Source organism: Eptesicus fuscus, chromosome 11 (assembly GCF_027574615.1).
Source record: "Eptesicus fuscus isolate TK198812 chromosome 11, DD_ASM_mEF_20220401, whole genome shotgun sequence".
Classification (NCBI taxonomy): domain Eukaryota; kingdom Metazoa; phylum Chordata; class Mammalia; order Chiroptera; family Vespertilionidae; genus Eptesicus; species Eptesicus fuscus.
Genome location: NC_072483.1, coordinates 57,860,409 through 57,884,590, shown reverse-complemented (window position 1 = coordinate 57,884,590; position 24,182 = coordinate 57,860,409). Strand labels below are relative to the sequence as shown.

General features: G+C 47.3%; 2 protein-coding genes across 5 annotated transcripts in view; one reads left to right on the top strand and one right to left on the bottom strand.

Moving 5' to 3' along the window:
- The window catches only part of HDLBP (high density lipoprotein binding protein), a 71,530-nt gene extending 59,343 nt beyond the window's left edge, over positions 1-12,187 (bottom strand). The window contains exon 1 of one of the 2 annotated variants that reach the window (XM_008138474.3): positions 12,122-12,187. The gene's annotated coding sequence lies outside the window, so the exon portion shown is untranslated. The remainder of the gene's footprint in view (positions 1-12,121) is intronic. The other variant, XM_028140830.2, reaches the window with a different exon arrangement.
- SEPTIN2 (septin 2) overlaps positions 12,131-24,182 on the top strand; it is a 35,823-nt gene continuing 23,771 nt past the window's right edge. Inside the window, exons 1-4 of one of the 3 annotated variants that reach the window (XM_054723055.1) lie at positions 12,131-12,201; positions 12,990-13,081; positions 18,100-18,129; positions 22,524-22,644. In XM_054723055.1, the coding sequence (XP_054579030.1) occupies positions 18,121-18,129; positions 22,524-22,644 (130 nt within the window). In that variant the 5' untranslated portion in view covers positions 12,131-12,201; positions 12,990-13,081; positions 18,100-18,120. Of the gene's footprint in view, positions 12,202-12,446; positions 12,510-12,989; positions 13,082-18,099; positions 18,130-22,523; positions 22,645-24,182 lie in introns of those variants that run through there. The other 2 variants (XM_054723054.1, XM_008138479.3) reach the window with 2 other exon arrangements.

Below are 24,182 nucleotides of genomic sequence, written 5' to 3'. Positions count from 1 at the left end.
AGGAAAGGAAAACACCAAACCCACACTGAGGGACAGTCTGCAACATAAAAGCCTATAACCAATACAGGCATCGAGGACAGGAACAACAAGGGAAGATGGAGTAAATGCCCCAGTGCGAAGAGGACTAAAGATACCTGACAAGAAAATGTTAGCACAATTCTGAGCTGGGTCCTTCTGGTGGGATGTAAATGGGTCTGAATGCAGCAAGGCATCCATGTTAACTCCCTGAGCTGGATGGTGAGAATGACAGCGTTTTGTTTGTGGGAAACACATCAATATAACCAAGGGGTGATGAGGGTTCATGTCCCCAGCTTACTCAGGGGTTCAGAAAAAGTGTTTGTGCCACACTCACAACTCCTCTATAAGTACAAGACAGTTTTTAAAAATTTAATGAAGGATAGTACTTTTGTAATTAGAAAAAATGCCTTCATTTGGAGAGGGGGTGGCAAGTGACATTAACCATTCAAGCTCTAAGTCAAAATCCAATTTTAATTAGATATGTTTCATCATGAGAGCAACTATTAAGACAAATGCACTTTTCACCCACATTTTATATAGCACAACAAAGTTTTACCTCCATTTGAGGGTACTGTTATGATACTAAAGTCTGTTACACATCATTTGTTCAAAGTTCATGAAAGCAGATTTTTAATCCGTGGCTGTCAACCCACAGCCTAGACATGCACAGCAGCACATTCCAAACAACTTCAAGGTGCACATTAGGACCCCCTCCAGCTCGTCCCCAGGACCTCTAGCTCTCAATGTCCTATGAGCAGTTCAGACACCACGTTCAGAGGGGAGAGCACAAGCCACTTGTCTGAGCCAGCCAAACCTGAACTATACAACACTCTCCAGCAAGAGGCAAACTCAGAGACATTAGCACATGGAGCCACCCATGTCACACCCAAGGAGCACTGCCCATGGACAGAGGAGTTGACATATGGGCTGGGTGAGGAGAGTGACCACATTGTCAACAAGCAATGGCTTAAAAGAGAAGAAAAAACACCCCCCACATGCCTACCAATGCAGAATTGGTGTGAGGAGATGAGAAGATGAGCGAAAGTACATTTTGGAATTAAAATATTCTTGTAAGAAGCTCCCTAATGCCTCCCAAGTAAGTTCTGAATCAGCTAAGAGGAAAGTAGCCTTCAGTAAAGCCATACCCCTGCTGATAGCAAAAACCTACTTACCCTACAAGTCAAGTGCAGTGAGATCTGAGGGACATGAAGACCCACAGATTGGCACTGAGTCCTTTGCAAACCATTTCCTACTCGTAGATTTGTTAGTCCTGAAACTGCCAGCACAGCCTGAAACCAAAAGGGCCTCTCTTGGAAGAAATCAAGGGCTGGATTTCACACACACACTCTCCAACTCCCAGCATCTTCGGTGGTTAAGCATCCATCCAGAAGCCCCAAGCAACCAAGGACAAGGAGAGGCTGACATGCCACACTGCTCCAAAGGCAAAGGCTCTTTCAGAGCTCAAAGAAAAGCTGACTTTCCCCCAGTAACACCATCTTTTTCTGTTTGCCTAATCTTGAAGACAAGAGCTGCACTTACCAATATCAAGTGGACATGGGAGTCATCTCCAGCACCTGTATCCTAGTAAACTAAGGAGGGATCCCCAGAGCACAAAGTTGGACAGGTTGCCCTGACTACAGCTGGCTCTTTTCTGGACGTTCCAGAGACCACAGGGCCACGCCTGGGAGCCAACGGGCCCCTGTGTACAGGCAGCCAGGCGGCAGAGCTTATCACCGAGCAGGCACAAAGGCAACAGAACTCTGGTCTCAGGGGCCTGAAGTCAACTCCAAGCACAGGCAAATGTAGCAAAATAGAAGCCCTGTCTCAAAAGAAAAACAAATGTATATTCTCCCAATTAACCTCACACACACTGATTTAAACCAGTGCTACAGGACCACCTAACTCATCTTCTACTTATCAAAGTCTAAACAGTAAACACAATCCAATAATTCCATTTGGAAGATATTTATAAATGAGCTAAGTATTAATAAAATTAGAAACATAATAGGTAAGAGTGAAACGAAGAGCAACACACATTAATTACAAAGTAAAACTGTCAGGATAATACAACATATTTGATTTTGTTCCCCCCAGGCAGCAATGTTGGGAGTTTGCTCTAGTCATCACCTCGTAGGTCCAGGAGCCAAGGCACCATCTCCAGCATAAAGAACACAAATGAGGGACAACATCCAGGAACATGCTCCCAACTATCAGGACAATACAGCAGAAAGACAAAAAAGATTGTGTAAGCCCATCCTTTCCTCTTTCATTTCTAATTTCTGAAGAAAAAGAGTTTTAGAAAGGGATACAAGTTTTCAGTCCTACATAACATGGAATCAGACACCATACATTTTATATTGAGGAGGAAGCCCTGAGGGCAGAATCATGTCACTCACTGCAACCCCAATGTCAAAAAATGCCAAATACATGCTCTCTTTCAAAAATTATTTCTTTTAACTCTATACTTTTTTGGTTTCTTCTTTCCCTCTGACCTATTTGTTCCAAGGGGTCTGGTCCTTTTGGGATAAGGGCAGTTTCTCTAGCTTGGCCATGCTCCCTAAGGCTATCTGTTGTGGCAACCTCTTGAGGGAAACAGCTCTCTCCAGAGCCTCCATATATAACTTTCCTGACAGGTGAGAAACGGTTGCCATGCAGGTAGTTGCTATCAAGGCACCTGCAAAAATACTGCTTTTCCTCTCTGGGGAATCACACCCCCAGAGTTCTGCAGGATGACTTAGAGCCAGGGAGTAGGGAAGAGCTCAGTCACCAGGCCCTCCTGTGCCTGACCCAGGCAGAGTCAAAGAGATTTCGACTTCCAGTGCCCTCCCTCCCACCCCCATTCATGTAACTGCAGCTGCCCAGGCTAGGTGATTCAGGGGCCTAACTCAAGGCTCCTCACGCGAGGCACCAACACCAGGTTCACAGCACAAAACTTCCCAGAAGGGCACATCAGTTTCTGCCGGAGAGAAACAACATATACTAAGGCACCCAACTGAGGCTGAAGTTATTCTCCCACCAGGAAAAAACCCATTGGTCCAGCTGTGCTGTGTCTAGAAGCTTTAAGTGCGGTCACTGACCCCATGGCCAAAAAGAGTGTATTCTGCTCATGAGCAGTCGGTCAATGAGAGACCTGAGCAGTGGGGACACTAGGCAGGATGCTTTCTCACTTAGTAGAGCAAGAAGAAGAATTATTGTTCCACTTCAGAAATTTGGTCCCCAGCTCACACTCCCCAAAAGAGATGGTAGCCGGTTAGACAAAGGGATCATGCTGATAATAGTTAAAGTGTGTCTGTAGGAACATCGAGCTCTGAGCGTACTCAGCAGCAGTGGCTCTCCAGTAGGCACATGGTCAGCACACCTCTGCTTCTCAGCAGTCTGTCAGTTCAACCACATCCAAACCTCCAGAGAAAGCTGCTCTGCAAAGGTGGCTGCTAAAGCCATAAACCCAATGGTAGCTGAAACACACAAAAGCAACACTTTGGGGCCTGTCCTTTGGATAGGCTTGTTTCTACAACCAGCATCTCCCTCAGAGCCTAGAAGGCAGCAGCTCATTATAATTCACCTTAAGTCAGAAAACAAGTATTCAGAATATTCCCTTTTTATTGAACAGTCCTATCGGTTTACCCCCTCAAAACAAGCACAGGGCACCTGCCATGACCAGGTCACCTGCTATGACAAGGGGGCCCAAAACAAGTAAAGATACATAGATGACTTAGCCTGTGACCCAACTGGGGGTGGGGGCAGGTAAGACTGAGAGAGCTGGCTCAGGCAGCCAGATATACAACTAGGTCCAAACTGAAATAAGGTCTCCTGACTCCCAGTCCAGTGGAGCATTCCTGTAAACACCTAACCCTCTGTCCTGTCTGGGCTGCTGCTACAGGATGATGGACACATTAGTCCAGCAAGAGCCTAGAGTAGAAAGCCAACCCCTGAAGGTGGCCGCACATGGACTGATAGCAGTCACCTATGGGTTACCATGGAAATTGGCCCTGAATAATTAGTTCTGGACTTTGATTTGTTCACTTCCTTACCTGGACCCACTAATGAATATGTACTTGGTGAAAAATACCTGCTTGATGACTGAATAAATGAGAGATGTTCAAAATTCTAAAGGACATAAGACAAAAAGTTCAGTAAGGATTTTCTATTACCATTACCCTTGTCATTATCTGTGACGTTGAGGACTCCAACAGTGCATGTGACACAGCCCCAACTCAGCCACTCCTGCAAGCAGCTTCACCTGCCAGTCTGAAAAAATGGAGCTACATCCTAGAGCCCTTTCAAGGACTGACCCTGGAAAGCAGGGCTGCTCAGCCTCAGTGCCCCTGACCTTTTGCATGAGACAATTCTTTGCTGTGGGGCTGTCCTCTACCCAGTGAATGCCAGTAGCACATCTGAGTCATGACAACCAAAAGGTCCCCAGACACTGCCATATGTTCTCTGGGGACAAAATCGTCTGACTTAACCATTGCTGGAAACAAAGGGCGTGATGCTTGGTATGTTGGAAGGAAAGCAAAGAATAAAAGCTTTAATAGGCAAAGCTTTTTGTATCACTTGTGCACCCTTGAAACAGATCACAAAGTGGGATGCTGTATGAGTGACTATCTGCTCCAAGTATCATTCTTCCAAACTAAGTTACTGATAAACTGCATTGACCAAGGGTTCAGAGCTATCAAAGGTGGGGGGTGAGACCACAGAGATTCAGCTTCTTATCTTTACTTTTATGTTAATCCTCATTGGAAGATATTCTTCCATTGATTTTTAGAGAGGGTGGAAGAGAGGGGAAGCGACAGAGATAAGCACTGATGCGAGATAGACACATCGATTGGATGCCTCCAGCACCTACTGCACTGACTAGGGCTGGGGATTAAGTCCGCAACCAAGGTACTTGCCCCTGACCGGAATCGAACCCGCGACCCTTCAGTCTGTGGGCTGACGCTCTATCCACTGAGTCAAACTGGCTAGAGCTCAGCTCCTTAACTTTAAAAGGAAGGAGCTAAAGTTCTACAGACTAGGAAACACCCAAAGTCCCAGGGCTGATGAAGAGTAAGTCAGTCCAAACTGAAATAAGGTCTCCTGACTCCGTCCAGTAAATACTCAACCCTCTGTCCTGTCTGGAAAAAGCACTAATGGCCAGCAATCTACACCTAACACACAAGCACTGCTGTACATCTTACAAGGCCCACCTCCAGGAACATCTGAGACTATCCATTCATACAAATAAAAGGCAAACCTAAGAGGGTTTTCAGAAAACACTTATTTGAAAAGAATTCATACTGACTGCTCAATGGCACTTGCTAACCAGGGTTTTCTGCACCACCAACTTCCTGCCTCTCCTCATCCAGATAGGGCCTGCTGTCCCAGTGGTGGGGTGTTGGGCACAGCTAAGCCTCCTGACAACATAGTTGGGACACGATGAGCAGGATTGTGGGGACTGTATTAATACACTAATAATACTATAGCAAGCTGGCTGCTGGTCTACCAAGGAATGTGATTTACCATAAAAATATTGTAAAACTAGAGGCCCAGTGCATGATTGAATCACGCACGTGTAGGGTCCCCTACACGCTTTTGCTTTTCCCGGTGGAGCTGGGTGCCTGTCTGCTCTGGCACCAGGCCTTTCAGAAGCCTCCGCTGCGGAGAGGCTTCTGAAAGGCCTGGTGCCAGAGCAGACAGGCACCCAGCTCCCCCACTTTTGATGGTCCATGGCCGCTGAGGGGGGCTGCCGCGGACACCTGGCTACCCTGCCGTTGAGAGGCGCAGCTGGGTGTCCGTGGCAGGCCCCCTCAGCGGCCGCGGATCTGGCCGTTGAGAGGCACAGGGGGGCGGGAGTCCCGCCCCCTGCGCCTCTCAACAGCAGGGTAGGCCCCCTCAGTGGCAGTGGATCCGTGCCTCTCAATGGCCGGATAGGCCACCCCGAGTCCCGCCCCCCAGCCTCCCGCCGCCCAATCGTGGGCGTAGCGGAGTGATAGTAATTTACATGTTACTCTATTATTAGATAGGATACCACCACAACAAAACAATGCCAAAATTGGCAATGTTGCCCTAGCCAGTTTGGCTCAGTGGATAAAGCATCAGCCTGTGGACCGAAGGGTTCCAGGTTCGATTCCAGGTCAAGGGCAGGTACCTCGGTTGTGGGCTTGATCCCTGGCCCTGGTTGGGGTGCATGTGGGAGGCAACCAATAGATGTGTCTCTCACATCAATGTTTCTCTTTTTCTGTCTCTCCCCCTCCCTTCCACTCTCTCTAAAAATCAATGGAAATATATCCTCAGGTGAGGAATAACAAAACAAAAAACAAACAAACAAAAAAAGGCAATCCTTCATGATTCTTCCCCAAAAACTATCTCCAAAATTATGGCTTTATCTAAGATTTTTCTTGGATATATTAATGCATGGTTTAAATCAAAACAGGATCACATTAATGCACTGTTTCACCACTTGCTGCACTTAGTTCCATTAAAAAAATGCATCATGCCCTGGCTGGTGTGGCTCTGTTCGTTGAGAGTTGTCCTGTGTACCCAAAGGTTGCCAGTTTGGATTCCCAGTCAGGACACATGCCCAGGTTTCAGGTTCAATACCCAGTCAGGGTGCGAAAGGGAGGCAACTGATCTATGTTTCTCTCTCTCCCCCTTCCTCTCTCTCTAAGGTCAATAAAAACATTTTTTTTTAACGCATCATGCTGTCTTTCCAAGTTTTACATACAAATTGACCTATTAGGAATTGCATGAATAGGATGAACACAAATCCCCTACTGATGCTGCTTCCCACCCCCCGCTCCCCAACCACCACCACCCTTTTTAGTGATTACAAAATACTGAAGAGAATACCTTCTGCCAACCTGAGCCTGTACCTCCACAGGACAAAGTTTTAGAAATACAGATACATGATCATGAGGGGTACATGGATGGGCACTGTCAAAGCAGATGAACCCCCTACAAGCTACACTATTCACACTCCACAACATCTGCATTAACCTGACACCTCACCCTTGATAACGATAACTAACACAGTCATGCTTATTTTTCCAATCTGTAGGGAAATATGATTTTAATGTCAATTCTTTGATCGTCAGTGAAAATAAAATCTTGCTTTGCTTACTGGCCATCTGATTTTCTTAACCGAGAAGACGAACCTATTCACAACCTCTGTCCACTTTTCTGCCAGGGTATTTCAGCACACATTAGATGAAGCAAAATCCATGGCTATGCAACTAAGGAAAAAAGCAAAGAAAGAACTATAAATTTCAGTGAAACTCAAATTGTAAGCTCAAAAGAACATTGCTAAAAGGCACCCAGGCAAAAGTGATAAGAAAATATTATCAAAAGAGATATGTTTTGCCTTTCATGCCCTGGTCAAAGGCTATGGAGGTTTTTCTCAGGAAAGGGAAATAGAATCTTTCACCTAGGGACACCTACTACAATGGAGGGTGGAAAGCCTTTCTGAAGACAGAAGGAATAAGTTCTTCCATAGTTACTGCTGAGTTTGTAGCTTTCTCCCTCTCTTGGCCCTCTGAATACAGGCAGCCAAGCAAGAGGAGGAAGGTTTTTTCCTGGATAATCCGAAGAGACCCAAAGAAGCTGACAGGATGTTTTAATGGCCCTGCCAGGTGCTTCTAGGCACAGGCTCAGGGGATCTATGAAAAATGTGCAGGCAGGGGAACATCCCAGATAGCCCAGAAAAGGCTCTGATGAAAGGCAAAATCCCCAAACAAACAAAAAGCAGCCTGAAGGAAACAAGGACTTCAGGGAAAAGAAAACTTTAAAACTTGCTAATGTCTTCAGATAAGAGGAGATACCACATCCATGAAACAAAAACAGGTTACAAAATAGGAATAGAGAGAATAAGAGAAAGCTCTTTGAAATAGTATGAGAAAAACTCAATAGAAGATAAAGTTGAGAATGTCTTCCAAAAAAGAAAATAGAACACCTAAGAAAATCAGTGTCCATACAGAAGCTCTAAGAGTTTCATACTAGAAAGAGAAAGTGGCCCTGGCCAGTGTAGCTCAGTTGGTTGCTCTAAGACCCATCGCTGGAAGACCCATGCACCAAGAGATCACAGGTTAGATTCCTGGTCAGGGCACATGCCCAGATTGTGGGCTCAATCCCTAGTAGAGGGAGTGCAGGAGGCAGCCAATCAAAGTTTTTCTCTCTCCGTCTCCCTTCCTCGCTCTGGAAAAGAAAAATCAATTAAAAGACAAAAACATAGAAAGAGAAAGTGAATGGGAAGAAATCAAAGTAATAAATCAGGAAAAATGCCCAGCATTGAAGGACAGGAGTTTCCAAATAAAAGGGTCCAAAGTGTTCCAAGGGACATCATCACACTTGTTCTTTGAATTTCATAGTGAGAAAAATCCTTTAAGCTAAAAAAAAAAACAAAAAACACAACAACAGTCACACATAAAGGCTTCAGCAATAACACTGGAAGATGGGGGTGGAGGCCTAGGACAGATTTATACATTATGAGGTTAATAAAAAACACAATTTTATAAGATAAAAAGGTGGGCTTGGCATTGAGTTTTAGTGACATATACACAGAAAATTAAGCGAACAAACAAGACTCATAAAAACTTTATGGAAAACAAAAATTTATTTAGGAAAGATAAAGTGACCCATCACACTATCTGGCCTAGCTGTGAGACTATGCAGTCATAATATAAACACTAAATTCTGAACTGTCCAAATTAAAGATGCGCCTGCTCTGATTGCCATGTATTTGTCTGCACAGCAACAGCAAAGGGTAAAAGAAAACCAGAAACTTCACATCTATTCCAGAGTCAAGTGAAGAGAATATATGAAATGGAGGAAGAGCCATAAATAAGCAAGTCAGCACATATGCTATAAAGACCAAAGGAATGACCCAAGAGCAAATGTGGGTGCTCTGCAGAAGAAACATGACCTGGGGAAGGCTAGTCATAGTTTTTCCTTACAAGCCTTTCTATATTTATTTGACCTCTTAAAAACATGAAGATACATCCTTGGTTTGAAATAAAATTAAATTTTTATTTTAAAATTCATATGAATCCAAATAACAAGTATTAAGGGTGAGTATGCAGTCAATGTATTTTACCAAATTAACAGCAAGCATCAAGATGACTAACTCCACGGGATGCCCAGACATGCCTGGAACAACATGTCTGGCTTGTATTTAACGGTATTCGAGGAACTTCAGCGTGCTCGGAAAATAACAGCCTACTAGAGATGTCACTTACAAAATATCTCTGATTTAAGAAAGAAAATCTTGCTTAGCCCAAAATAACTTGTATAATTAATTTTTAAAGTGTCATACACATGAAAGAGATTCTCTTCTTGGTTTTCAATGTTGAATGTGTGGTGCTTCTAAGGGAAAGGCATGTTCTCTGGCTGCTTTTCTACTGGGTCAAAACTTTTATAACATGAATTTTGGACTTTTTGCAGCCATAACTCAGCAATTGAGAACTCAGCTGTGTGCTGATTCTTCCAGGAGCTTGGTTATTTCTTAATAGAAAAGGAAAATGCCTTTCTATGTATGATCACTAGCCCTGTGGGAGGAATGTGTACTGAAGGAGTGATACCAGTATAAACACCACTCGGCAGTTCAAAAAGTGTGTTGTTCTCTGCTCAAGCCCTTTTGGTAAATGAATGTTTCAGTTGAGAAGCATTAATGGAGAATCTACCTGACCCATTTGTGACTGAAGGTCACAAGTCATCCTGGCGGACAGTGTGATCACCTGAAACCCTGTCCCAAACAGTGTCTTAGATAGGACTAACTAAAGGGCATGAAGTCCTTCACAATAGGATCTCAGCAAGCCCTCCACCCTTTCAGAGGCTGGCAGTATACCAAGTTCTCAAGCTCTTGCCCATATATGCCCAGCTATAGCTGTCACATGTCCCCTTTGCATTAGCTAGTCTTCCTGCCTACAACACCCCATCCTGCCAACTCCACATAGAAAACCTCTTATTCATTCTCTAAACCCCACTTCAATAACTACACTCTTTCTGAAGACTTCCCAACAGGTTATTTTCTCATCTGCCTTCTTCCTCTACCCAAATGTTGGACCTATCTCCATTACTGTACTTACAGCACTGTAATCTAATTATCCTTTTACCAGTAAATCCCCTATACTAGACCATAAACTGCTTTAGTGAAAAAAAGTCCTCTTTACCTTTGCATCCACAGACTCCTTAACAGTGTCTGGCACACTGCAATTCCCAATAAATGTTTCTTGAACTGTTGAAGTTATGAGGCTGAAGTCAGACAATAAGAAGCCCCAAACAGCAAAATCAAAGGAAAAAGATATAATACGTGTGTGTGTAAAAGCCTAACCCGTAGTTATGAAGTGCACTGACCACCAGAGGGAAGGGGGGACGAGGGAGGGCGGGAAGAGATTAACCAAAGATCTTACATGCATACTAGAGGCCCTGGTGCGGTGGGATCCCTCGGCCTGGCCTGGCCTGGCCTGGCCTTCGGGGATCGGCTGACCAGTAGTCCGACATTCCCCGAGGGTTCCCAGAATGCGAGAGGACGCATGTCAGGCAGAGGGACCCCACCAGTGCACGGATTTGCACCAGGCCGCTAGTACTTAATGATTCAAGAAATTCTCCCATCAAGCAGCTGAGATGTCAGCTTGGCCCACTGGATAGGGCCTGGAGGTGCTTCGGAATATGGCCCAATGATCCTAGGAGTGCTCTCCTTATACTCACTGCTCATGTACCCAGGTGATGTTAACCTGATTACAGAAGATGCATGGCACATAACTGAATTAATGGCAGTTACAGGGAAGTCCAATCTTCATTAAAAATTAACTGGCTTTCAAATGTTGTTCCTCAAGGCTTTGAAACACCTTCCCAACTACTTTAAACACTACTTCCAAGCATCCTAAAATTAAACGTACTTAATGAGGGTATTTGTACCAGTATTTGACCAGTTCAAAATGGTCAAATATAAACTGGAGCACTAGGTTTCCTCCCATGTCCACATTCCAGGTTTGCTTCCATATGTGAACATCAATCAACTGCCTCAGACAAAATCCTGACTATAACACCCCTACTTGCCAATAAAGTGAGGATCCTTAAGCAGATACCAAACACTGGTAAAGTCATTGCCTGAGGGCTGAAGATAGCCATGGAACGGAGGACCCATAACAAAACGCAAAACTGAAGGGCCAGTCATCCGTTCCTGAAGATGCTTCATCTGACCAGAAGCGTTGCTTAATAAATAGCATATAATATGTATTTCCTTTGGTTTTACGTGGTATCCAAACTCCATGCAAAGTCTGACCCTCCCATTTTCTAAGTCGGGTGAGAGAGGATATTTGGCAGCTGGCCCTGAGTACATAGCCACTTTCCAAAAATTGCCCTCGGTACCCGCTAGTGTCAGGTACATCTTCAGGTTCCCAACACGAAGCTGTCGCACGTCAGAGACTCAAGAATGTGTTTATTTTCAGTCGGGAGCAATCTACAAAGGCTTCCTGTGCGAGAGCATCCGCGCACAACCTTCAAGAGTGTGGGACGGCTGCTGGGCCTACAGGCCACCGGGAGGGAGGAAGGACACCCCGGCTAGGGCAGGGGGCAGCGCTTCTCCCGTCCCGCCCCGGCATGCTGCCCTCCCGCCCCCGAGCCACGCGATCCCAATGGGTTTGGGAGTGCCCCCCAGGTCTCACCTCGCGACCCGGACCCCAAGGAGAAAGAGGGAGGGGAGCCCGCGGCCCCGCCCTCCCCCTGGGGCACAGGCCCCAGCCCCAGGCACTCGAAGGCCACGTCCCCCGGGACCCGTGCCGACTCTAAGGTCTGCGCACAGACCCGCCGGCCCACGTGACGTGCAGCAGCCAATCGTGGCGAGGCCCCCCGACCATCGAGACGACGGTGGCCCAGGGCTGGAGCGGCCCGCTCGTCCGCTTGCCATCCCCACTCCGGCCCCGCTCCAGCGCTCCCAACTCGGTGCTGCCGCCATCTTCTTGGAGGAGAGGGCCAGAGGCGAAGGCGCCCGTCCCTGCGGTCTCTCCGCACTCTTACCGCCACCTGCCCTTCCCCGAACGCCTCTGTTCTCCTCAGCAGTCACGTAGCTCCTTCTAAAGAGACTTCCTTCCCCCTACTCTAGTTACCCACAGGCGAAGAGTCACATTACCTGTTCCAGTCTTACCAGCGTAAGGAGATCAGGCTCACAAGCTGGGAACTGTGGCGAAACAGGGACAAGCCGCCATCTTGGTAAAGGAGAAGAGGCTACGCTTGACCTCCCCCCCACCCCCAGCGTCTATATGGCCAACCGCCGTGGGAGGGGCAAGGCGCCTGCGCAGAGGCGGAAAACGCGGACGAGCCTGCGCCTGCGCACTCAGAAACCGGCGCATGGGGGAGGGGAGGCAGGACAGGTCGCGCAGAGGAGAGGAATGCGTTGGCAAAAGGGCGGGGCGACGTGATGACGCAGTCCGCCTGCCCGCGGGGCGGGGCAGGAGCAGACGGCAGGCGCTGGGTGGGTACGCGGCGCGGTCGGTCGGCTCTTCTTCGGCTCCTCCGCGGTGAGTGTCTCGCCGTGGGTCCCCGCCGCTGCGGCCGGGATGCGAGCTGTGGGCCGGCACGGAAGGGGTAGGGGGCCCGCTCTGGATGCCGGTTAGCCGTCCCGGGGGGCGCACTGGCGGTGGTGACCGCGCAGTGTGGGGGAGGGGCTGTCAGCCTGCGGTCCTTGGTCCTCCCCGCCCTCCCAGGTTCTCTATCCTCCCCCGTCCTTTCCCGGGCCCTCCTCTCCCCTCTCCCCAGCCTTCCGGGCCCTCCCCGGGCCCCGCCCCCCGGAGCCCTGTCTCTGGCGGAAACGACAGGGTGTGTCCCGGGAGAACCCAAGTGACCCCTCGCTCACTCCGTGTGATAATTCTGTGCAACTGTTTCAGTAGTTGGCCTGGGGTGCCGGATGCGCAGTTGGCGGTCGTGGTCCGGGAGGGAGAGTGCTTTTGTCGTGCGGCCATCCTTTTGTCGCTTGAACGTGGGCCATTTTCTCCCGCTAGCCCCTGGCAGAAGGGAAGCCTCCAGAAGTCCTTGCCTCCTTGGCTGTCTGGCTGCAGGGGAGAGGCCCCCACCATTCTCCCGAAGGCCTGAGGTGAGGAGGCCGATCTGCGGCTACCCTTGCTTTCTGTTAAGCCCCAACTCTCACGTGGTCCATAGGACCCACAAGACCTGGCCACCATTTACTTTTCCGCCTAATTTTTTACCAGTACCACCCTTACCTTGTCTGCCCTCCCCCATAGACACGTGACCCAACCACACTGAACTGCTCAAACTGCTGTGGTCTGTCTTTTGGCTTTGGCCCAAACCCTTTCTTTTGTCTAGAACCCAGCTACCTCCCCATCTTTTCTGCCTTTTGCTTGCCTAGTCCCAGCTCTGCTATTCAGGACTTGGTCCAGATTAGATTTCCTACAGCTGGCATAGATGTTGGCCTGATGTTAGCCTTTGTCATACTGTATGGTAGTTGTCCTGTGAGGGGCAGGGGATATGTGAACTTAGTCACCTTACCCATTGCCTAGCACAGTGACCCTCACATAGTAAGTTCCCAAATATTTATTGAACGACTTACTGTTATAATACCTCAAAATAAGTATGTTCCAAAACAGACTTACTGTCATGAGGAGAGATACATAATGGTGTAAGGGGCCATGAAAGCTGCTTCCTGGTGTTTGTAGTTGGAGGTTCACGATGTCCATTTTTGGTAGTTCCGACACAGGCTTTCTTTGCCCCACCCAACTTCCTAACTCACTGTGTGCTGCTCTGTCGAATCTTGGCAGTGATCTTGGCTAGAAAGGATATCCTGATATTTCTTTCCACTGTCCATCTTGATCTCTCACCCTGCACAGCAGCCCAGGGTAAAGAACAAGGGCTTTTCCATTAGCAGGGTGACCTAAAATGAGCAGGGGATGAGTGGAACCACTATCATTCATAAATGTGATTCACGTCCCTTTTTATATCCAACACCAAAGACAAACTGATAAAAAAGGAAGTATTTGTTCTTTTTCCAGAGAGAGGACACCAAAACTCATTTGGCAGCAAAGTTGGGTTGAATCCATATATATAGTCCATATTTATCCCACTTTTTGCTAATTGTCTTACATGTCACTACATAAAATACATTTGGATGTGGACTGCTGCCCAAGATACCATTGAGGGTGTTATGGGGTATACTGTACATGTACCTTCTTCAGATCCAGATAATCTGAATGCCAGAACATTCCAAGGGCTTTAGATAAGGGATTATGAAACTTCTAGGTCCTACACTGCAGGGTCATTTTGTGGACTCGGGATAATATATATAAAATACAAGAGTAACATGCCAATAAATGGTAGTTATGGGTAGTCCATTAATATAAATGCCACCAGCAGAATATGTTTATATTGTCAAGAACCCAGTTTTATCCATCGTTATTCATCTTTTGTTTTGGAAAATGTGAATTGGCATGGGAGTATTGCTTTGTGGAAGAAGAAAGCCATGGGTCAAGGAGAAAAAACTTTTAAACAAGATCTTGCATCTAGAACACTAGAATGAGCACAACCTAAAAGAATAAAATTTTCGCCCTAGCTGGCTTGGCTCAGTGGATAGAGCGTCAGCCTGTGGACTGAAGGGTCCCAGGTTCGATTCCAGCCAAGGGCACATGCCTGGGTTGCGGGCTCGTTCCCCAGTGGGGGGCGTGCAGGAGGCAGCTGATCAATGATTCTCTCTCATCATTGATGTTTCTATCTCTCTCTCTTCTCCCTTCCTCTCTAAAATCAATAAAGAAATATATATTTAAAAAAAAAAAAAGAATAAAATTTTCATTTGACCACATTTCTGAGGTTTGGGGATCCAATTGGTCTGCACCCAAGATTAAATTACAGTGCTTGGCATTCTGTGTTGCTAGATCAAGACTTTCTCACTGAAAACGAAGTGCATAAAGAAAAGCAATTTGTGCTCAACTGGTGTGAGTCAGTAGTTGGGCCTGGACCCATGAACTAAGAGGTCCATGGGTCAATTCCTGGTTAGGGCACATGCCCTGGTTTTGGGCTCTGTCCCCAGTAGGGGGTGTGCAGGAGGCAGCTGATTGATGATGTTTCTCATCGATGTTTCTTTCCCTCTCCCTTCCTCTCTCTACAAATTAAAAAGAATATTTTTTAAAACAATTGAATTTTTTTTAAAAACTACGTAACTGCTGTGAAGAAAATTTAAGCAACTTTGAAAAGAGATTTTTATGGTAGCTGTTTATAAATTATGCTCCGTTAAAACTGGGGAGGTAGAACCCTGGCCAGGTGGTTCAATTGGTTAGAGCAGTGGTCGGCAAACCTCGGCTCCTGAGCCACATGCCTCAATCAGATTGAGGACGTTTTTAGCAAAGGCCAGCTTAGGAGTACCCTAATTAAGTTAAAAACAATGTACCTACCTATATAGTTTAAGTTTAAAAAATTTGGCTCTCAAAAGAAATTTCAATCGTTGTACTGTTGATATTTGGTTCTGTTGACTTATGAGTTTGCCGACCACTGGGTTAGAGCATTGTCCGGATACAACAAGATTTCCGGGCACATACAAGAAACAACCAGTGAATGCATAAATAAGTGGAACAACAAATCAATGTCTTTTTCTCTCCCGCTCTCTAAAATCAATAAATTTAAATAAAATGGCCCTGGCCAATGTAGGTCAGTTAGTAGGGTGCCATTCTGTGCACCAAAAGATTTCCAGTTTTATTCCCAGTCAGGGCACATGGCTTGGGTTGCAAGCTCGATCCTCAGTAAGGGGTGTTGCAGGAGGCAGCAGATGGATATTTCACTCTCACATAGATGTTTCTCTTTAAAAAAAGAAGAAGAAGAAAGAAATGAACAAAGTATCACAATAGAAGGTTAAATAAGATCTAGAAGCTGGTTCTTTGAAACAAATTCCTTAGAAATCCTATCTTAACCTTGGTTAACCAAACCATACACTGGGGTGCAGGGGCCTCATTTCGTCAGAAGTGGTTGGAAACATTTCCATTTGGAAGGGAAACTTAAGAATGTGCAGTATTCGCGAAAAGATTTGGGGGAAGGGGGGCAGAAAATCGAAAGACGCTTTCTAATAAAGTTTCTAAGCTTCAGAGAGAACAAAATTTGACTGCATTCAGATCTCTTGACTTTGTTACCAAAGGTCAGCCAACAGATCCCACACATTCCTCAAAGTTTCAAGGCTTCTAAAATTTGCATTAAAATTCCAGATAACTCTAAAACTGTCACATTTCTCAAACACTCAAGTGCCTTAAGTCCTTTTCCTTTGCTTATAAATGTAGTTCATATTGCTCTGTATGCCCCAGTGCCAATCTCAGGCGCTCTAGGAATCTTTGACAGGTAGGTAGCACAGTGCTCTTCAAACACCTCTTCTTTTTTTCATCTTCCCCTGAAGACATGGTTAGAGAGAGAGAGAGAAACATCAATCTGTTGCCTCCTGTGCATGTGCCCTGACCAGGAATTGAACTGGCAACCTTTCGGTGCACAGGCCAGTGCTCAACCAGCTGAGCCAGGCACCCTTTTCTTGTTGAAAAGGTTCAAAGAGAGGAGAAGACCCAGTTCCAGAGGTCATGGAACCTTGTCTTCCCCTGGTATAACCTGTGATTGCAGTACCTAACATATTCTCATTATTAAAGAAAGTCAATATTCTTGAAAATATGGAATGATATAGATATGTATGCATAGATATATATGGTTGCTTTCATGAACTAATTCATAACTAATTTGTCTTTATAATGAGACTAGAGGCCCGGTGCACGAAGTTCGTGCACGGGTGTGTGTGTGTGTCCCTCAGCCCAGCCTGCACCCTGTCTAATCTGGGACCCCTCGAGGGTAGGATCGGGCCTAAACAGGCAGTCGGACATCCCTCTCACAATCCAGGACTGCTGGCTCCCAACTGCTCACCTGCCTGCCTTCCTCATTGCCCCTAACTGCTTCTGCCTGCCAGCCTGATCACCCCCTAACCACTCCCCTGCCAGCCTGATTGATGCCTAACTGCTCCCCTGCCAGCCTGATTGCCCCCAACTGCCCTCCCCTGCAGGCCTGGTCACCCCTAACTGCCCTCCCCTGCAGGCCTGGTCACCCCTAACTGCCCTCCCCTGCAGGCCTGGTCACCCCCAACTGCTTTCCCCTGCAGGCCTGGGTCGCCCCAAACTGCCCTTCCCTGCAGGCCCGGTCGCCCCCAACTTCCCTCCTCTGCCGGCCTGGTCACCCCTAACTGCCCTCCCCTGCAGGCTTGATCACCCCCAACTGCCCTCCCTTGCAGGCCTGGTCCCTTTCATCTGCCCTCCCCTGCTGGCCTGATCACCCACAACTGCCCTCCCTTGCAGGCCTGGTTCCTCCCAACTGCCCTCCCCTGCTGGCCATCTTGTGGCAGCCATCTTGTGTGTTGGAGTGACAGTCAATTTGCTTATTACTCTTTCATTAGATAGGATAGAGGCCTGGTGCACAGGTGGGGGCTGGCTTGTTTGCCCTGAAGGGTATCCTGGATCAGGGTGGGGGTTCCCTTGGGGCATGGGGCGGCCTGGGCGAGGGGCCTGTGGTGGTTTGCAGGCTGGCCACGCCCCCCTGCGACCCAAGCAGAGGCCCTGGTATCTGGGATTTATTTATCTTCTATAATTGAAACTTTGTAGCCTTGAGCGGAGGCTAGGGCGGGCAGAAAGCTTAGCTTCCTCCATCGCCAAGGAAACCCAAGCCTCCTGCTCGATCCGTGGCCGCAGCCATTTTTGTTGGGATTTATTTATCTTCTATAATTGAAACTTTGTAACCTTGAGTGGAGTCCAGGGCCCGCCAGAGCGAGCAGAAATCTTGGCTTCCTCCATCGCCAGGGAAACCCAAGCCTCCTGCTCACTCCGTGGCCACAGCCATCTTGGTTGGGTTAGTTTGCATACTCGCTCCTGATTGGCTGGTGGGTGTGGCTGGTGGGTGTAGCAGAGGTACGGTCAGTTTGCATATTACTCTTTTATTATAATGAAATAATTTTATCATTTCTGGGGAAGTATTTTGTTTAATTGAGAAGCTGAGTGAACAAGCTATTGATGCCTTATGTGTGTTTTTCATGTCAGTTCATGCTAAGTTAAATACGTGTATGCATTATGGATATATGCCTGTGTGTTTTTACAGATTGACGAAACTTCACTGAAGATGTCTAAGGTAAGAACTTACACTTCCTGTATCTACAGTGTGAGCAGAAATGGCTTTATGTTCTCAAACTGTTTATAGTCAAAATTTATGATTCATTATTATTTTTATTTTAGTATGTTTTTATTGATTTCAGAGAGGACTGGGAGATGGAGAGAGAAAAACATCAGTGATTAGAGAGAATCATTAATCAGCTGCCTCCTGCACACTCCCTACTGTGGATTGAGCCTGAAACCTGGGCACCTCCTGGTTCATGGGTTCATACTCAACCACTAAGCCACATCAACCAGGCATTATGTTTAATATAGCTGATCTAACTATGGTATAGTGGATTCATTATTTTTATTTTTATTTTTAAAATATATTTTATTGGATTTTTACAGAGAGGAAGGGAGAGGGACAGAGAGCCAGAAACATCGATGAGAGAGAAACACCGACCAGCCGCCTCCCGCACACCCCCCACCGGGGATATGCCCGCAACCAATGTACATGCCCCTGACCAGAATCGAACTTGGGACCCTTCAGTCCGCAGACCGACGCTCTATCCACTGAGCCAAACCGGTTTCGGCTGATTCATTATTTTTAATATAGCTGGTCTATTTGGTTCATTAAGACAAAGTTCTAATTTAATTGTCCTAAAAAGCTTTGAGCTTTTTTTCTCTCAGATTTCCAATTTCTTGTTTCTAAATACATCAGGAACAATTCATTTAGCCTCCATAGGTCATTCCCAACAGACTAATCAAATAGTAATTTAAAATTCTAATAATTTAACATGATAAAATTGATGGGGCTCTTCAACTTTATAAATTGGCTTATATTATCTTTTGCAGATTAGCCCAGAGCCCTGGAATAAATTAGTTCTAAAAGATATGTGGAGGAAAGCAGAATTTGTGGTTAAAATTACTAGATTATATTCTTTCTTTTTGCCTTTCATATTTGAATTTTTGGGTATTAGTATCTGATACATAAGCATCATGCTAGTTTTTGATTTTTATACAAGTACTAGAGGCCCTGTGCACGAAATACGTGCATGGGTAGGGTCCCTAGGCCTGGCCGGTGATCAGGGCCAATCAGGTTCCCCGCCTCCCCACCTCCTCCTTCCCTCACTCCCTCGGTGCCCTGCCACTGGTCCCCCGCCATGTTTCGCACCACCCCCTGGTGGTCAGCACACGTCATAGTGAGCGATCGAATACCCATTATCCCAGTTGAACTCCCGAGGGGACATTTTGCATATTCGCCTTTTATATATCTACTAGAGGCCCGGTGCACGAAATTTGTGCATGGCGGGGGGGGCGGGTGTCCCTGAGTACAGCCTGCACCCTCTCCAATCTGGGACCCCTCGAGGGATGTCCGACTGCCCGTTTAGGCCCGATCCTATCAGGGCAGTCGGACATCCTAAACGGGCAGTCGGACATCGCTCTCACAATTCAGGACTGCTGACTCCCAACTGCTCGCCTGCCTGCCTTCCTGATTGCCTCTAACCGCTTCTGCCTACCAGCCTGATCACCCCCTAACCACTCCCCTGCCAGCCTGATTGATGCCTAACTGCTCCCCTGCCAGTGTGTTTGCTCCTAACTGCCCTCCCCTGCAGGCCTGGTCACCCCTAACTGCCCTCCCCTGCAGGCCTGGTCACCCCTAACTGCTCTCCCCTGCAGGTCTGGTCCCCCACAACTGCTCTCCCCTGCAGGCCTGGGTCCCCCCCAACTGCCCTTCCCTGCAGGCCCAGTCGCCCCCAACTTCCCTCCTCTGCCAGCCTGGTCACCCCTAACTGCCCTCCCCTGCAGGCTTGATCGCCCCCAACTGCCCTCCCTTGCAGGCCTGGTCCCTCTCAACTGCCCTCCCCTGCTGGCCATCTTATGGTGGCCATCTTGTGTCCACATGGGGGCAGCCATCTTGTGTGTTGGAGTGATGGTCAATTTGCATATTACTCTTTGATTAGATTGGGTAGAGGCCTGGTGCACGGGTGGGGGCCAGCTGGTTTGCCCTGAAGCGTGTCCCGGATCAGGGTGGGGTTTCCCTTGGGGCATGGGGCAGCCTGGGCGAGGGGCCTGTGGTGGTTTGCAGGCTGGCTAAGCCCCCCAGCAACGCAAACAGAGGCCCTGGTATCTGGGATTTATTTATCTTCTATAATTGAAACTTTGTAGCCTTGAGCTGAGCCAAGCCTCCTGCTTACTCCTTGGGCCGCAGCCATTTTTGTTGGGATTTATTTATTTTCTATAATTGAAACTTTGTAGCCTTGAGTGGAGGCCTGGGCCCACCAGGGTGTGCAGAAAGCTTGGCTTCCTCCATTGCCGGGGAAACCCAAGCCTCCTGCTCGCTCCGTGGCCGCAGCCATCTTAGTTGGGTTAATTTGCATACTTGTTCCTGATTGGCTGGTGGGCGTGGCTTGTGGGTTTAGCAGAGTGATGGTTAATTTGCATATTACTCTTTTATTAAATGGGACTAGGGGCCCAGTGCATGAATTCGTGCACCTTGAAAGGAACTGTAGGACACAAGGCTGCAGTGGGCACAAGGGGGGTCTCGGCCCATCCTCTGTACCCCTACCCGGCCCCTCCCGTGGCGGCCCCTGGTCCCCTGTCTGCTGGCAGTCCCACTCCCTCCACCGCCGCTCCCATGCACTGACGGCACCAGCCCCGCTCACACTCCTGACAGCACAGAGCAATTGTGGCCAGCACCAGCAGGAGGTGCGAGCGACAGCTGTTGCCCCGATTGCCCCTCAGGCGCGATCGGGGCCAGCAGCTGCCACTCGCACCCGCTCACAGCACCAAGCGATCAGGACCTGCACCAGGCACCGGCAGCGGGTGCGAGTGGGGCCAGCAGTGGGTGAGCCCGCAACCTGGGCACCTCCTGGTTCATGGGTTCATACTCAACTGGCAGCAGGTGCAAGCGGGGCTGTCGCCAGCAGCGGGTGCAAGAGGCGGCTGCTGGCCCTGATTGCCCCTCAGGAACAGGGGGAGGCAGAGAAGCCCTGAGGGGCAGTCGGGGTCGGCAGTCGCCACTTGCACCTGCTGACACTGCCCAGCGATTGGGGCTGGTGCCGGGCGCCAGCAGCGGGTGCAAGTGCCAGGCGGGACCGTGGCACACGGGAGCAAAGAATTTTTAGTAACCACCACAGGCTCGCCCTGATGACAGTGACTGGCGCCCCGCCTTGGTCTGGCGCCCCCGTTCACCTGCTCCACCATCCCACTGCCGCCGACAGCCGCCATGTTTCTAGTGGTCAACACATGTCATAGCGACCAGTTATTTGGTTGTTCTGCTGTTCGGTCTATTTGCATATTAGGGTTTTTTATATATATAGATATATATAGATATACTAGAGGCCTGGTGCACGAATCCATGCACCAGTGGGGTCCCTCAGCCTGGCCTGCGGGATCGGGCCGAACTCAGCTCTCTGACATCCCCTGAGGGGTCCTGGATTGCTAGAGGGCACAGGCCAGGCTGAGGGACCCCACCGGTGCACTGGAGCCGGGGAGGGGCATGGGAGGTTGGCCAGCCGGGGAGGGAGCGCAGGAGGGCTCCAGGGCATGTCCATCCCATCTCACTCAGTCCCGATCGGCCAGACCCCAGCAGCAAGCTAACCTACTGGTCGGAGCTAGAGCATCTGCCCCCTGGTGTTCAGTGCACATCATAGCGACTGGTCTACTGGCCCCTGGTGGTCAGTGCACCTCATAGTGAGCGGTCTTAGCATATCATTAGCATATTACGCTTTGATTGGTTGAATGGACGAATGTATAAGTTAACCATTAATTCTCTTACCCAGAAATAACCGATAGCTTCTTATGAATATTCTTATTAGTCGTGTACACATGTGAATATACATTTAGAAAATAATTGATGTATCTTGATTTCCCATTTATAGTGTGCCACTGCCCAGTTCTACAGCTTTACTTACTTTGTTCCATGTCCATCTGTCAGGGAATATTGACACTTAGCATTGTCAGCTATGTCTCTCATTCTCAGTCTTCTCTGTCTTGGTCTTTGAAGGTAGATACTCAAAATCCTACCCCCAAGTTGCCTGCCTCACCCTTGGTGAGGCTTGTTCCAAAGAGCTAGGAATATAGCAAGGGAGAAGACTTTTTCCTGGATAATTTTCACAAATGCATCACACTTGATACATTTTTCTTTTATGTGTTGCTTAATTGCTTAACAGAACTGTAATTTTAGGTCAGTATGTAGGTACGGAATAATACTGGGTTGGTTTTTCTTCTTTTTAATAAATGTTCTTAAGTGAATACCATTAATTTTCTGATAAAAGTAACTTTTTGGCAGTGTTATTTATGTACTGTATATATATTAACTCATGAGAACTAATGATACTTAGGTTTGTCACAGTTTCATTATGTCTTATAAGCAATTGATAAGATATTTTCTCTCCCTTTTCTTTTTTCTGTAAAATTTTATTTTAGCAACAACCAACTCAGTTTATAAATCCAGAAACTCCTGGCTATGTTGGATTTGCAAATCTTCCTAATCAAGTTCACCGAAAATCAGTGAAAAAAGGTTTTGAGTTCACACTAATGGTGGTCGGTAAGAAATTAGCTTTTATTTTCGAGCTTATTAATTACTAGAGGCCCAGTGCACGAATTCGTGCACCAGTGAGGTCCCTCGGCCTAGCCTGCAGGATCGGGCCAAAACTGGCTCTCCAACATCCCCCAAGGGGTCCCAGATTGCGAAATGGTGCAGGCTAGGCCGAGGGACCCCACCGGTGCACGATCGGGGCCGGGGAGGGATGCGGGCTGTTGGCCAGCCAGGGAGGGACCACGGGAGGGCTCCAGGGCGTGTCTGGCCTGTCTCGCTCAGTCCCTATCAGCCGGACCCTAGCAGCAGGCTAACCTACCAGTCCCCTGGTGTTCAGTGCACATCGTAGCAAGTGGTTGAGTGACCTTAGCGCATATCATTAGCATATTACTCTTTGATTGGTTGAACGGCCGACTGGACACTTAGCATAATAGGGTTTTATTATATAGGATGTGGCTATGTGCCTTCCCAACCTGTGGAGTGTAATAATAGCATGACCTATAAAGAAAAAATTTCTTTGTTGGCAGAATCAAATAACTTGGGAATTTGGCAGAGACGGGGAGGGACGAGAATTTTTTAGAAAATTTTGCTTCAGAGTAAAATTACAACTTTTCTGTCATTTCTTTAGATGTAGTGATAGTTTTTACTCATTGTGGCAGCCATCCTCCAAAATGTTGCTCAGTGATCCTTGCCTCCTGGTATTCATGCAGCTCTCTAGTCCCTTCCCATACTGAATAGGGCTTACCTTTGTAGCCAGTAGGACATTGCAGAAAGGAAATTGTGTTACTTCGAGACTGGGTCACAAAAGACATTGTGCTTGTACCTTTCCTTCTCTTGGCTCACTCTGAGGGCAGCCAGCCATCATATTAGGAAGACACTCAAGCAACCTTATAGCGAAGTCCCACAAGGCAAGGAATTGAGGCCTGCCAGTAGCCATGTAGTGACCTATCTTAGAAATACCTCTAGCTCCAATTCAGCCTGTGGTTACAGCCATCCTGGCTGATATTCACTGTTTCTGCATGAGAGACACCCCCTGCCTCCCTCCATAGAATTCCTAACCAAAAACTCCATGAAATAATAATAAATGTTAATTATTGGTTTAGGCCTAAGAGTTTTACATATTAATAGATAACAAATACACATATTTAATTAGAAGTCTGTTTCTTTAATACTCAAAAAGAAAGCTTCTTACATTTTTGTGGTGGATGTATTTTAAACAAGTAACAAATCTTACTAGATAACATTTTTTAAATTATTAAAGTCCTTTGAAGTTGAATGCTTACTGGAATTATTTTCTATTATCACATATATATTTTCATGGGTTATAGCATATACTGTGTTTCAGCATGACCATTACAAGCTTAACTATCTACTGATGAACTATTAATTCTGTTTACCATATCATATTTCATTCTTGATAACTGTAAAATTCTCCCAAAATGAGGAGGTAGTTTGATAATGAGTAGGACAGATTATTGTTTCTTAGGGTGTATAGTTCATAAATGAAATGAGAGAAATTGTGGAACCCTTCGTCCAGAGGAGGGAAT